The 14,543-nt window shown below is 41.2% G+C and overlaps 2 protein-coding genes across 8 annotated transcripts in view; both read left to right on the plus strand.

The window, feature by feature from the left end:
• Positions 1 to 1,198: 1,198 nt before the first annotated feature.
• plaua (plasminogen activator, urokinase a) lies at positions 1,199 to 5,061 on the plus strand. The gene is made up of 11 exons (XM_042502468.1): positions 1,199 to 1,327; positions 2,018 to 2,122; positions 2,219 to 2,279; positions 2,721 to 2,859; positions 2,943 to 3,025; positions 3,110 to 3,151; positions 3,242 to 3,422; positions 3,553 to 3,698; positions 3,792 to 3,932; positions 4,019 to 4,167; positions 4,542 to 5,061. The coding sequence occupies exons 2-11, from the start codon at positions 2,066 to 2,068 to the stop codon at positions 4,734 to 4,736; spliced, it is 1,194 nt and encodes a 397-aa protein (XP_042358402.1). The 5' UTR covers positions 1,199 to 1,327; positions 2,018 to 2,065; the 3' UTR covers positions 4,737 to 5,061.
• A 3,710-nt stretch (positions 5,062 to 8,771) lies between these two features.
• Positions 8,772 to 14,543, plus strand: part of LOC121954668 (vinculin-like) — a 35,152-nt gene continuing 29,380 nt past the window's right edge. For all 7 annotated transcript variants that reach the window (XM_042502320.1, XM_042502324.1, XM_042502322.1 and 4 more), the window contains exon 1: positions 8,772 to 9,161. In XM_042502320.1, coding sequence (XP_042358254.1) covers positions 8,994 to 9,161 — 168 coding nt within the window. In that variant the 5' untranslated portion in view covers positions 8,772 to 8,993. The remainder of the gene's footprint in view (positions 9,162 to 14,543) is intronic.

Here is a 14,543-nt window from a genome sequence, read left to right on the forward strand (position 1 = left end):
TACAAAGTCTAAATGAATCAGTCTGAATTATCTGAAACTGATGCCAAAACTGCAAAAAAAGCCTTCCTATACTATGATCCTATACTATGATGATGCAAAAGGGGCCCCCGATGGCCACTCATAGTGGTACATTTTGCAATGACAACTACTCTTGAATCTTTTATAAAGGAGCTATACAGTGGTGGAGAGCAGAGGGTAACAAAAAATGTGCAGGTCCTGTAGATTAATTAAGGAAGCATCAATAAGTGGAAAAAGACAATAAAAGCAGGAAACTACAACACAAAATAAAAGCGAGGCAAGTCAGACATTTGGATGAAATTCTCAGAATTATTACAGATAACACCAAATCTCAGGGACACTAAAATAACTGTAATAACGAATGTAATTATGCACGTAGAACAGAACTTTGCTACTTATTACTGAGTGGCATGCATATCTCTCTTAATACCATAGTAAAATAACATTTGACAGGAAAATACTCTATCTTTTGATCATCTCTCTATTGTGTGAGCATGTTGGTCAGAGTGTTTTTGGGTGTGGGTGGGAGCTGCCACACATCCTGCAGGAATGGGCATGAATAGATAACAAACTTTGCCGGAGCAGGCGGTAATGGTCAGAAATCCAGTGGGAGCAGCAAGAGCAGGATGAGGAACACAGTCCAGCACGGGGATCTACTATACAGTACACCGTCGCTGTCAACTAAGAGGCGTCTTTTTACACATGACAGCTGCGTGCTGTGAGTTAGGAGTTAGGAGTTAGTTAGGGCGTCTGTGGGCTGCTTTGCCTTGGGCCCCCAAGTGTCTAGGATCGCCTCTGTCTTTATCTTCTATGATGCTGTAGCATACACAAACCAAATTTATTGTTATGAGAACAAAATTTTAGTTAATAACACTAATAAATCTCAAACTTGGGATGGGATGTGCTCTTCAGGCCCCAAAGCTGCAGATGTTATTATTGTACACATGACCAAGTTTGGATATATAATTGTGAACAGTTTCACTGTGGTTTGTTGGGAGGGAGGGGGTGTTAGGTGTAAATGTGTCATAGGATGTGACAAAATCTTTGGTCAAGACTTTGCTGATCTGCAATTTAGCCCTAGTGATGTTTTCATATCTTCTCCCAAACTCCTCCCACATGTAGCCTGTGTGTTTTTAAATAGGAGGGAACGCAGAGGAGGATCAGTACTGTAGAGCAACTGGCAGCGTGAGTGTCAGAGAGCCTGCCACAACACAAGTGCATATCAGAGGATACAGAGAGCAGATTACAGTTGCTTCAGCTGGAAGACATAACAAAGAGCTTCATCGGGATTGCAAGTTTGGACAGAAAGGTAAACAAAGCTTCCTACGCTGTGATATTCGGCAAAAATATAATTTTTTTTACTTAACTGTGTGAATGAAGTCCATTCAAATCCAGTTAGTTGTATTTAGTATATAGCACTACATTCAATTTGCAATATTGGGCATAAAGAGAGCCTAAATATTGAACATAAAATGTTCAATATTTATATATTGAACATAAAATGTTTGTTGACAGAAGTTGTGCAACTTTAAACAAAAAAAAAACATTTATCTTTTGTAATTATGAAGTTGACACCATGTCTTATAAATATCTAGAAATTCAAAGTTTGAAGTGTAGGCTATGTATTGCAAATCTATGTGATGTAATGGTGTGCACATGCCATGAAGTAATCAACTAAGATATATTGATACTGCACTCACTGTACAGATAGAGTGTGTTTATGGTACAGAGTGAACACTGTGAGTGCGCTCTATCTCAAATTAAAACCTTCCAAGCACGGTTTACCTTTTGCAATAAACGTACACGTGTAATCAACAGAAATGTAACACTGTGTGAACTGAAGATGAGCACATTCAAACCCAGACAAAGAAAGCACATGCACGTTTCGTAGAAGCATTTGTTTCTATCACGTGTTTCAAGATAAACTCCATAAAAGGTCAGTTCAGCTTTAAAGTCAGCCCTCTAGTGATGTTTTGTTCCATTTGTGTTATTTTTTTAGTCCACCGTCCTACAAAAATATCCCAGATAAGGAGAAGTGAAACCAGAAATGAAGATGAACCTGTTAGTCATCCTCGCCATCTTAGCAGCATTCAGCGTTGATGTGGTAAGTAATAATAAAAGGAAGTAACTTCATGTTTAATGGTCATACCGGGGGGTTCAGAGGGTTTGTCTCAACTGAGTTTATCTGTGCTTCTTTCAGGCTTTTTCACGAAGAAGGTCTAAAGAGCAATGGTCACTGAAACCCCGGCACTCTAATAGGGGTAAGCCAACTGTCAAGGCAACACTTAAATCAATGTAGTGTAGGATTTAGAGGCATCTAGAGGTGAGGAGTGCAGATTGTAACCAGCTGAAAACTGTTCTCATGTGCCAAGCATCAACGCCTGGTTAGAATTCCTTCAATGTTCATTGTTCAGGAGGACTTTACCAGGAGCAAAAATTGTCTGCAGAGGTCTCTTCCTTTCCGAAACAAATGGATTAGGTGGTTAAAATGAGAAAAAATACTCGATAAAGTAGTTTCATGTCAAAAATCTGAGTTTTTGAGCTAACTCATGGTATCTGATAGTCACAGATTTTGGTGTTAACAGTCTGTAACCTCACTGCTAGATACAACCAAATCCTACACACTGGTCCTTAAATATTTTTCATTTGTTGCATTTGTTGAGATACATTAAATGTTCTCCTCTGTCTTTGTAATGTCTCAGAAATGTGTCTGTCTGGGGACGGGAGCAGTTACAGGGGATTTGTGTCTGAGTCGACACGCGGCCGCAGATGTCTTAACTGGAACTGGTTTACAATCCCTTCAGGAGCTTCAAAGGGTCTTGGTGACCACAATTACTGCAGGTATATTTCAAGTCACCAATCTGGGACATAGATATGTTAGGAGGAGGTATTGAGTTGTAAATATCATTTCACTTGAATGCTAGGAACCCTGACCAGAGCATAATGCCATGGTGCCGTGTCCAAAGAGGACGGAGGATTGTGAGAGAATTCTGCAGCATTCCCAAATGTAAGGTTTGACTGGGGATTTGAAAATCATTGAAGTACTGCATGTTTTGTCTGGATCTTTCTCATGATCTCTATGCCCACACAGGTTCAACAACTTCAGTGAAACCTCCACCAGCTGTGGATACAGGTTTGTTGTTTAAATACCCTTTTTTCTCAGTTACATCTTGTGATCATCTTCATCATCACTCACTGATTCCCGTCCTGTGTGTCCCTGCAGAACTGACATGCGGTGAGAGGACCAAGCAGAGGATGAACAAAATTGTGGGTGGTTCTTTCACACCCATAGATTCACACCCTTGGGTGGCTGCTCTCTTTCATCAGCGCCACGGTTTCCTCTGTGGTGGCTCTCTAATCGCACCATGCTGGGTTCTCACGGCTGCACACTGCTTCCCTGATGGGTGAGACAAAACACACACAGAAAACACAACGTGCTATCATTTCTTCCACTGCAATTCTCATCCTATAATGGCAATATGACTCATATGGGTATGTAATATGTTTACACTCTTGTGTTTTGTTGTTGCTCAGTGAGACGACAAACATCCAGCGCTTGTCTATATACCTGGGGAAGACTGCCATCAATGAAACAGATGCTGACAGGGAGCAGAGCTTCACTGTTGAAGAACTCATCATCCATCAAAAATTCAATGAGTCCAACTTCAACAATGACATAGGTATGCACAGCTGTACTGTGTGCATGACAGATAAAGAGCTGTATGGGTGCTCTGTGTGCAGGACTCATAGCTGTGTTCGTCTTTGCATTTCAGCACTGGTGAAGATCAAAAGCAGAAAAGGAGGATGTGCGGTGAGGTCAGCGTCTGCCCGGACAGTGTGTCTCCCTCCATCTCACACTCAGCTTCCTGCAGGATTTCAGTGCAGCATCGCAGGATTTGGGAGGGAGAGATACTGTAAGTACTGCAGAACCTCAAACCTAGAGATTCATGACTGATCTCTGAGCCATTTCACTGATTCCTTACGTCTGTTTTGTCTGCAGCGGCATGGTATTACTCACAGTACCTAAAACAAGCCGAGGTGAAGCTGCTCTCTCAGACTGAATGCGCGAGTGAATCATATTATGGAAATCTCATCACGCAGAACATGTTCTGTGCTGGGAGCCCTGACTGGAGCACTGATGCCTGCAAGGTGAGCAAAGAACCAGTATGAATAAATAGACTTGCCCTAGACTTCTGGAGACCCTAAGCAGGATTTGGTTCTAGCGGCCTCACTTATTATAACCTGTTGCCACTTTAAACCAAACCAACTTGTGTAAAGTGTAAAGTAGGGCCTATACTCAGCACTATCTTTAAATAGACTACAGTAAACACAGTATTTGTCTATTAACCCCCAAAACTATAAATGGTCCTTCTCGGGACCTTTTACTTGATCTGGTTCAGGGTTGATGCAGATTTTAGTGTTTTTTTATCTCACTCCATATGAGCCCTATACAGCCTAATCATATAAATGAATCTTTCTTCATGCTGCGAGCACTGACTGACTGTTGCGTCTCCGTCTCACAGGGTGACTCTGGGGGTCCTTTGGTGTGTGAAATGTCAGGTCGGATGTTCCTGTTCGGGGTGGTGAGCTGGGGTGAGGGCTGCGCTGATAGGAACAAACCAGGGGTTTACACACAAGTCACCAACTACAACAAGTGGATTGCAGCAAAAACAGGACTCTCCAAATTCACCAAAGGATCCATGTATCCCACAAAATGAAAATGTGGTAGAAAGCTATCTTAAAGGATGGTTTGGCAGTAGTTTTGTAGCTTATGTGCATTGCTGTGAATGTGCATTGTAAATAGTTTTGCACATTGAAGATTTACTCATTTCTAAGTGAAGTGTATTTTTTGCTGTATATTATGTTTAATAATTTTGTATTATTGGATTGATTATTCATACTAAGAGTAGGGATTTTTTTTTTAAACAAGCTATGAAAAAGATGTTTATTTATCTAATTTAATTTAATAAGTATTTCCTCTTGTAGAGGGCTGGCCCCGCTGTTAAGCAATTTTTATAATAAATAAAGTATTTCCAAATCATATTTATCATTCTAATTAATCTCCGAGCCATAAATGTTTCCATCTCTATATGTATGCTCTTCAACACTGCCACTGGACATATATGTCTGTCTAACAAGTGAAATCTATATTAGATTAAATAAACTGCAGAAAATTTGAAATTCAAAACAAATGGGTCTGGTAATCAGACAGTTTGTGTGAGTTCAATTCAGTTCAGTTTGTTCTTAAGAAAAAATGTCCTTCAGTAAAACACTGGAGGGCACTGTTGTTACATACTCAGTGGTCTCAAACATACTGAAAATCACAAGTATTTTAGTGTAAACAGCAATGACATCCAAACTGAGTCACTGCTGAAGACCGCTGACGGTTTAAGCCACACTTGTTTCACTTTTTAGAGAAAGTGAATGCAGTAGTTTGGAGGTGCAAATCAACAGAGCAAGACTTTTTAATTTAATATACAACTTGCCATCAAACAATTAATACTAAATATAAGATTAATGGTTTGATATGAAACTTTGTTCTTTAGATGCCAAAGTTTTATCCTGCCTTAAAAAGCATGTAGTTAAAATCCAAACTGAAATCAATTTTATTCAATTGATTTCATCAAATTCATCTGAATAGGCCTACTTTGGATGGAGGGGAAAATACATAGTTGAGCTTAGACGGCTGATGGTTCAAGCTGTAAATGACACAGAAGAAAGAAATATAGCTTTTCTCTTTGCCTGACATTTGCATTTTATGGACACTGCAAAACATTCTCATTATTGTTTAAATCCTCCTCAGTGAATCTCCTTACAAGCAAAAACATGTTGGTGGAGTCAAACCTCAAGAATCCTGTAATCTGTTTAATTCCTATCTCTTATGTCAAAATTGTAATCATGAGATGGAGACTGAGAGAGAGTTCGGGTCATAACTAAACAACAATATTCATCAGTGTGGCAGATATCTTTCTTTAGCAATTCATCCTGCGGGGATCACACGCAGAATTTCATGCCATCGCCTAAAACGTTATTGAAACGTTTCACGAATAACCACAAATGTCAACCTCGTGGTGGCAATTGAGAAAAAGTCAGGGGATCACCAAAGTTATCAGAGTTCATCCTCTGGGGATCATGAATGTCCGTGCAAAAAAATCATGGCAGTCCAGGGTAGTTACCATATTTGGATCAAAGTGGTGCACCAACTGATACACTTACACTGCTATCCCTAGAGAAACGCTGCTAGCATGGCTAAAGGGCAATCCTTTGTCACAGTAATTGCCGGTTTTCTGCTTTTTTAAAGATATTTTGTTGGCGTTTTCCATGTTTTTTGGTACAGTAACACACATATGAAAGGAGGGAGAGAGAGGGAAGACAGCAAATGTCCCTGTGCTAGACTCAAACTCTCAGGATTCAGGAAGAGACTATTGTTTATATCCATATGCAGCATGGGGCAAATTAAAGTCATTCTACTAAACATGGTTGTGTGAAGAAGGCCGAGCGTCACCTCTTGTCAGACGACCTATGATTCCCAGGAAAGTCTCAGTGTGGAGCAGAGAGTGTTTACATCTCTAGTTGTCTGCTGATTCACACCTCTCTGTCTAATACCTCCAACGCCCACAGCCCACTCCCAGAACAAGAGGCATGTCACAGGAACGCAGAGCACCACAGCTTCAATTATGACAAACAATCAATGCAAAAGCATATACAACAGCAGCGCAAAGAGATGAAAGAACAAATGTTGTGTAATCATTCAAGAGCATTTTGTTGCACTGAATAAGCAAACTCCAGCTGCTTTTCGCGTCATTATTGAGAGCATACACTTCAAAACCTCTCCTAGCAACCTGCTGCAATGCTTTCTATCAAAGTCTGTTTGGACAAGTCCACATATACAGATAGTTCACAGCAGCACTACTAGAGCCAATCACAGTTCATCCTATTCCCCCTCAATTACTCACACAGAGCAGTTTACTTTACTGCTCCTCGACTCTGCCTCCATCCATATATGGGTTTGAGATGCTGCGAGTACGAAGCTTACTCCTCTTTAAGGATAATTCCTACAGACATGGAGAGGAGAGGAGAGGGAAAACAGGGTCTTTTCTAACCAGATGGACCAGAGTGTCCAGTCTCTCTGGTTTCTGGTTTAGATAGACACACACACAAACACACATACACACACTTGGCTCTGTTGGTTGACAGCGGGTCTCAGGGGTAAAAATACCACTGTTTTTGCTGGGGGGGTCTCCAGTTTCCCCAACACAGATCCAAACCTGAGGAGCAGGGACAACCCTACCAGTAACCACACACACATAAGTTCCAGTTAAAGCACACTCTTTAATGCAAATAAAATTTCAAGTGCAACCTGTCAGGTGGCTGTTAACCCTCTGAAACCTGGATCGACAGTTATTTTTCAAGCATTTGAACAATTAAAATTTGAGCAATTTGGGTTGACGTCTTTCTAAAATAGGGGGGAAAAGGCAGTCAGCAACTTGGCATGAAATTTCCAGAAAATTGCAGGTAAATTAGTAAAAAGTGATAAGAAAATTACCTGAAAATTAGATTTTAAAAAAGTAAGAGACAGAGAGAATCATTAGAAAATGGTCAAATAAATATGGAAACTATATTTAGAATTAGGTTACAGAAAAATATATATTTATTATCATTATTTATCTGTATTGTAGCTTTTTTCAGGTTTTTCTATCCACTGTAAGAAAGTGCTGTAAAATACAGCAAAATTCTCACAATGATGTGCAGTTTTTGAAAAATACAGTAAAACACTGCAAATATCAATGCTTTTTGGAACCAATATCTCAGTAAACCATTGGCAACTACTGCTGCCAGTACTTTACGATGATTTTTTGCAGTGTGTTCTTATTGATTTACCTTTACTTTTGTTTGGTTTTTTTTTTTGGTTTGCTAATGTTGAGTAATTTTCCTGTCACTTGTTACTAATTTATTTTATTATTATTATATTATTATATATTATATATATATTATTATATATTATTATTTATTGCTTATTTTTGGGCAGTTTGTTGTCAAGTTGCTCATTGCCTTTTTTCCATGTTTTAGAAAGAAATCTAGCCAGTTTGTTCATGTTTAGAGGGTTAAACCAGTGGGGCAGCTGGATCCTCTGTGTCACAGTAAAGAAGTTGCAGAAACCTGTGTGTGGGTGTTGCGGTGCAGGATCTGTGAGTCTCTCTCTGCTTGAGGGACTCTTCCCTTCAGCTGCAGCCAGCAGCAAGTTGAATCCTCAGTCTTTATTTAGACCTGGACATTTAGGCTTGGAGACATGAACTCCTGACCCACCTTTTAATGAACATAGATCATGTGTCAGATTTGAGTTTGAACTTGCTTCATGAAAAGACCACTTTTCTCCATCACCATGCTGCAGATCTTCAGTGTCCTCATGGATGTGGAGCTGACCTTTTTGAGGCTGCACAGAGCAGCTTATTTATACATGTTTACAACCTCTCCCTGGTGTCCTCATCTGCAAACACCTCCTCTGCCATATCTTGGAATTACTGTCCCATTAAGTTACCCCAACACTTTCCTTTTTGGGGCCACTGGCATGCATGACGTAATTTGGGAAGCGCTTTCACTTGAATTGTGTGTGTGTGTGTGCGTGCGTGTGCGTGCGTGCAGGGAAAGCGTCAGTGCGCACCAACACCAACCCGCTTGGCAGCTGTATTCCTCGGTTGTGATTGGGCGGAGGGCGGTGATTCCTTCTGTCACGATTTGGGTCGCTCCCACCGGAGGACACCGCCGTCTGAGTGCACCCTTCACCGAGAGGAGACGGTGCACACCGGGAGGAGAGACGCATGAGGGTTTCGGCTCAGGGGCTGGACTGACAACTCGGGGTTTGTCCTCCTGTCGGTGTCGGTGAGGAGAGAAGAGGAGAGGAGACAGGAGGATCTTCAGCGCTGGAGCGACCAGCTGCCTTTCTTCTGTCGGGGCTGCGGTAAAAGTCGTTCACGATGCCGGTGTTTCACACCAAGACCATCGAGAGTATCCTGGAGCCGGTGGCCCAGCAGATCTCCCACCTGGTCATCATGCACGAGGAGGGGGAGGTGGACGGTAAAGCCATCCCAGATCTGACGGTGCCGGTGGCCGCGGTGCAGGCGGCAGTCAGCAACCTTGTGCGGGTGAGTTTGAACCAGGGCGTCAATTCACTGTAAACCCCAAAGTGTCTGGTGACATTTATCACCGAAACTTCCAAAATCGACATTTGTGGAGACAAATAGGTGCAGTGACAGGTCAGCTTTTGATTAATTAATCATAAATGATTACAATAGTGCAGGGATACTCAACTTGCTTTGCTTGGGGGGCCACTTTTGCAAAATGACACAAGGCCAGGGGCCAGTCGCAGCAGCTCCATACACGTTTCTGGGATTTTAGAGCATTTCTAGGATTTTAGGACATTTTAAGGATTTTAGACCGTTTCTCAGATTTTAGGACATTTCATGAATTTTAGGACATTTCTCAGATTTTTGGACATATCGAGGATTTTATGATGTTTCTAGGATTTTGGGACATTTTTTGGATTGTAGGACATTTGTCATAGTTTTAGACATATGGATTTTAAGATGTTGATGTTTTGGTATGATTTTGGTATGTTTTGATGCTGTTTTATGCACTCTGGCACCTTTATGTATACTAAAAGTACAAAAACAACTCTCATCACTTTATTTTTATTGTGAATTAGACAATGGTTGGAGGGCCACCCAACACCTGTGGGCCATAAGTTGAGTTTCCCTGCAATAGTAGGTCATCACACATTCAGTTCTGCACATGGAGCAGTCATTTTTTAGTATGTGGCGTCCTTATGGATTTATTGCAATCCCATCTTGATCTTTGCTCACCATTAAAATGATATAAAACTGCCACACACACACCCAGCTGACGCTCATGTGTGTTTCACGAGCTCCTGCAGTAGTTTTTTTTTCTTGTGCGCACAGCAACATAACATGTCAAACTTTGCCCCGGTGGGTAATCAGATGGCCGCTGAGCTCAATGAAGTTTGTGGGGCGGAAGAAACGAGTGCTGATTGAATTAACAGGATGCTGTTTATCTCTCTCTCTCTATCACACACACACACACACACACACATACACACACACAGTGTGTGTTCAGTAAGGAGGGAGATGTCACTTGTGCCACAGGCTTCATTAAACTGAGTTGCAGAATTTGCAGTTTATAGAACAATGAATTCAAGCCCATTCAGAGTAATAACCTCTACAGAGAATACACTCACTCTGTGGTCATTTATCAGAGTCGCACTTCTTCATAACTCCGTTCCTCGCTATTCCCTCTTTCACCAACTCTCTTGACCCCTCTACTCAACTTGTCCCATTTCACCTCCTCTGTCTCCGATCTTCTCTGTCACCTTGAGTCTACACTGTCATTTTGTATAGAAAGAGGCGAGCTTCAGTCAGACGATGATGTGCCCTCTGTATGCACTGACTGGAAAAATCAATACTGGCCACATCATTAATGCTGACCCAGGGCCGTTGTTATTGATGCAGGAGCGACAGGGCTTCACTCACTCAAGAGAAATTAGCAGCAGACAGAAGAAAACACTCGGTTCTTTACACTTTATGGAAAGAAGCAGGTTTCTTATAAATCTGAGCCTAAATTTGTATGTCACAGTGTTGGAGACCATGCTCCAAGTTGGATGCAAGTTGATGAAACGGACTGAGGAGCTGTCTGTGGTCTGTTGGTGGAAGTTGTGTTTTGTTAAGTTTTTCATTGTATTTTGATGCATTTCCTGAAGTGCATCACCTCAGTCCTGCTCTTCTGGTCATGGGTCCTTTGTACTTGTTATCACTACTTTAATATAGTCGATATATGATACTGTGGATGCAAGGGACAGTGATTTATCCTCTGCAAAAGACTAAACTGCCGGCTAAATCCAAAAGTATAAAGTATTGGTTTAATACATTTTTTTAAAGTAAGATTTGGATTATTGAAGTTCATACTTTAAGGTCATTAATATTTTGCATAGTTCACCTTCACTTTTATCAATGACTGGAATATATTATATTGTTTTCTCATGATCCGTCATCCTAAATGTGAAAATAGACTAAATCAAGCCATTTAACTTTAATTTATGACATGTCAGATAAATATAAAAAAAGTTAGGAACAAGCAAGGTGGAGGATACACTCAACCAAAAAACAAGTGCTGGAATCAAAAACATCAAACAAAGAATCACGCAGAAGATCCGCACACTGTAATTTTGATCTAACAAAGACCTTCATCGGGAAAATCATCTTCACAAAGCAGATCGAGCGATATATAGGCACAAACGCATTCATCTCTCAAGTGATTGTGATTTGCTTGACAGAGAGTTAATCCACTCTCAAGCATCTCAGATATAAAAAGTGAGCAAACTGCACATTAATTTATATTATTAGTCATGCATTGTAAAGGGACAATTCATGCAAAAAAAACAAACTTAGTTTTTGTCTTAGTGTGATCTACCCACTCCATTAGTTTTGCGGAGAAAAGCAGCATTTTGGAGATGTCACATTAAATCTGGTTACAAACTTAATACTTGACAAAAGGTTTTATGATGTTTGTTGTGTGAATTGTCCCATAAAAATGATTTAAGGTAAATAAGGCTTTCATTGTCATAATCATTGTGTCAGAATGTTAAATAGTTCACATATAACGCTGCTGTGTCGCTGTGCAAGGATGCACAAGATCACTGAGATAAATATCTCATTAACTGATAATGAAAAGGACTCTTCAGATCGATCTCCAACACAGTGGATAGCCTTAATGAAAATTCCTCCTTTTATGCCATAAAAGTCCTTGATATCCCATCGTTACAGGGCGCACCTCTCCATCTCTTTCGCTGTCTGTGTTTGTCCTCTTGATCCATTCAGTTGATCCATGTGGACAGTGAGCAGAAGGAGGCTAATGGCAGCCTCAGGCATGTCGCTGGGTCTCAGATGGTGGAGATGTGAGGCTACACAGAGAGAAAAGGGCGAAGGACACAGTGACACTGGAAGGTGCCAGACAGGAAAGGAATAAAATAATTAACGTAATAGAGGAAAAGTTGCGTGCAATAACATGTAAAACATGCTGTTGCCGCCGCTGAGACAGCCAAGACGCCACAGTAAAATGTTGACAGTGTATGTTTCTGCAAGCCATGGATATATTTGTATGTTTCATAGGTCTGACATAGTTCAGATTACATGTATATGAGCTGAGTTTCTTATCAGGAGGAGGGGATGGTGTGTGACACTTAGGCGGGCGATACTGCTGCCAAGCAGGCAGACAGCAGGCAGACTACTGTTTGAGACCAGCAAAAACTGGTGTTGTTTTAACGAGAGTTCGGGACATGTCCAGCAGTGTTGTCGTGACAAAATCATGTGATTATTAGCAAGAGATTGGGACATTTTCAGTGGTGTTTGTAGTGACAAAAGCTAATGTTTTTTGACAAGAGCTTGGGACATGTCCAGCAGTGTTTATAGCAACAAAAGTGGCTGGTTTTTGATAAAAGTTCGGGACATGTCAGACGCAACAAAAGTAGGTGTTTCTTTTAACAAGATGCGGGACATTTCCAGCGGTGTTTGTAGCATCAAAAGCAGGTGATTTTTTTTTACTAGACTTTGGGATATGGTTAGCAATGTTTGAAGTAACGAAAGAGTGTGTCTTTTAACCTGAGGTTGGGACATGTCCAGCTGTGTTTATGGCAAAAAAGGTTATTGTTTTTAAAGTGAGTTTGGGACATGTCCAGCGCTGTCGTTTTCAGCAACAAAAGCATGTTTTTTAATAAAAGTTTGGGACATGTCCAGCCCTATTTGTAGTGACAAAAGTGGGTATTTTAAGGCAAAACACTGTTTTCCTGACTCTAACCAAGTGGTATTTATGTCTAAACCATCACATGTCAACTACAGATTTATCATAACAAGGAATTTAAACATTAACTTTCAGCATATTAGTTACATGTGAAACATACAAATATAACACATGTGGTTTGCAGAAATAAGATGCCAAAATATATTCTGGCAATTAGGTTGACTCAGTTCTGGTCTTTTTGCTGTTGCATTTTACACTCTCAGACACTTTAGATAACAACACAACTAAATGCCTACACATGCAGCTGAAGAAGAGATGATGAGTATCTGTGTAGCTCACTGATAGAGGAGTGAGAGCTCGGAAGTGGGTGACAAGAAGGTGTTAAAAGAGAGCACAATGGGTGCTTGACAACAGCTTGTAAAATCAGTGCTGGTTGGTTGCCGGGCAGATAATCTTAATTGGATGTAAATGACACCTGAAACCCAAATATTCTGAGCACATATGCTTTATTTTAGAAAGCTGAATCATACCTACACTTTTGCAGTTTGAGCTAAGATATAACACAGTATACAGGCCACCACACAAGAGTCCCACTGCACTCTGATACAATTACACTGTTAACCCCGTCCAGGGTGGGCTGGCTGTGGGGGGTAAACTTAAAATCTAGGTCACTGAGAAATGTAGACACACACAGAAGATGGTGTCAGTCTCAATCTGTCAGAGGTTGTGTGTGGGTTGGCGCTGATTCGACTAAAGATCTGAAGGATGCTGTTGGTGTGTTTGGTTGAAAGTGTGAGCTTGCTAAAGTTGTGCTGATGACTGAGAGCCGCCTCGGTGGTGTTTGTGAAGTATCTGCTCCTGAAGGAGTCAACATAGATCCTGAGTATGTCTGGGGGAGGGGGAGGAAGGAATAAATAGATTTACTGTTGAGTGAAGTAACCACACACTGGAGAGAGAGAAGGAGAGGGAGAGGAGGGATGCAAGGAGCGAGACTGCCACCTGAAACTATCGAACGGAGTGATGCAGGATGAGGAGAGAAGAGGAGGGATGGAGAGAGGAGGAGAAATAGCCACTTTCAGTCAGTCGCTGGAGCCCTGTGAGGGAGGGAAAGTGTCTCTGGCGTCTCCAGACCAGACGCTGCCAAGCCTCATCGTCCGCCCTCCCATCTCCACCCCCCTTATACTGTACACACACACACACACACACACACACACACACACACACCAACTGTCCTCAGTCGGCTCTACCATGTAACTATGAGCCATCCCTTCTTGTTCGTTGGCAGGCCTACAACGAGTCTTGGTTTCCGGCTGTGTGTCCACACTTCCCCTCTGCTTCTCAGTCTGCCTTAAATCTACTCCTGGCTCATATCATTAAGCAGAATTATATTATTTTTATTGTGTTATCAGATAATGAAATGCTCATTTGATACATTTGTTCATTGTTTGCCAGAATGCTGATTAATTCCACCCTGTTAATCATGTGATTTACAGTCCAGTAAGAAATTTAGCCTTTCAAGCTGCACTAAACGAATCTATTGTTTTAGCGTCTTTCAGTTCATTGTGCTGGTTTTATGACCTTGAGGGTCGTTTGACATGTTTTTGTTCACTCTTACAGAGCTCGTCAGCTTTGTTTCCAGCAGCAGCAGGCAGCTGTTTTTAGATTCACTGTGTACCTGCTCAGCACAAAACAACAGAAAGACAAAGTTAGCAACTAGC

This window comes from Plectropomus leopardus, chromosome 15, assembly GCF_008729295.1.
Source record: "Plectropomus leopardus isolate mb chromosome 15, YSFRI_Pleo_2.0, whole genome shotgun sequence".
Lineage (NCBI taxonomy): Eukaryota > Metazoa > Chordata > Actinopteri > Perciformes > Serranidae > Plectropomus > Plectropomus leopardus.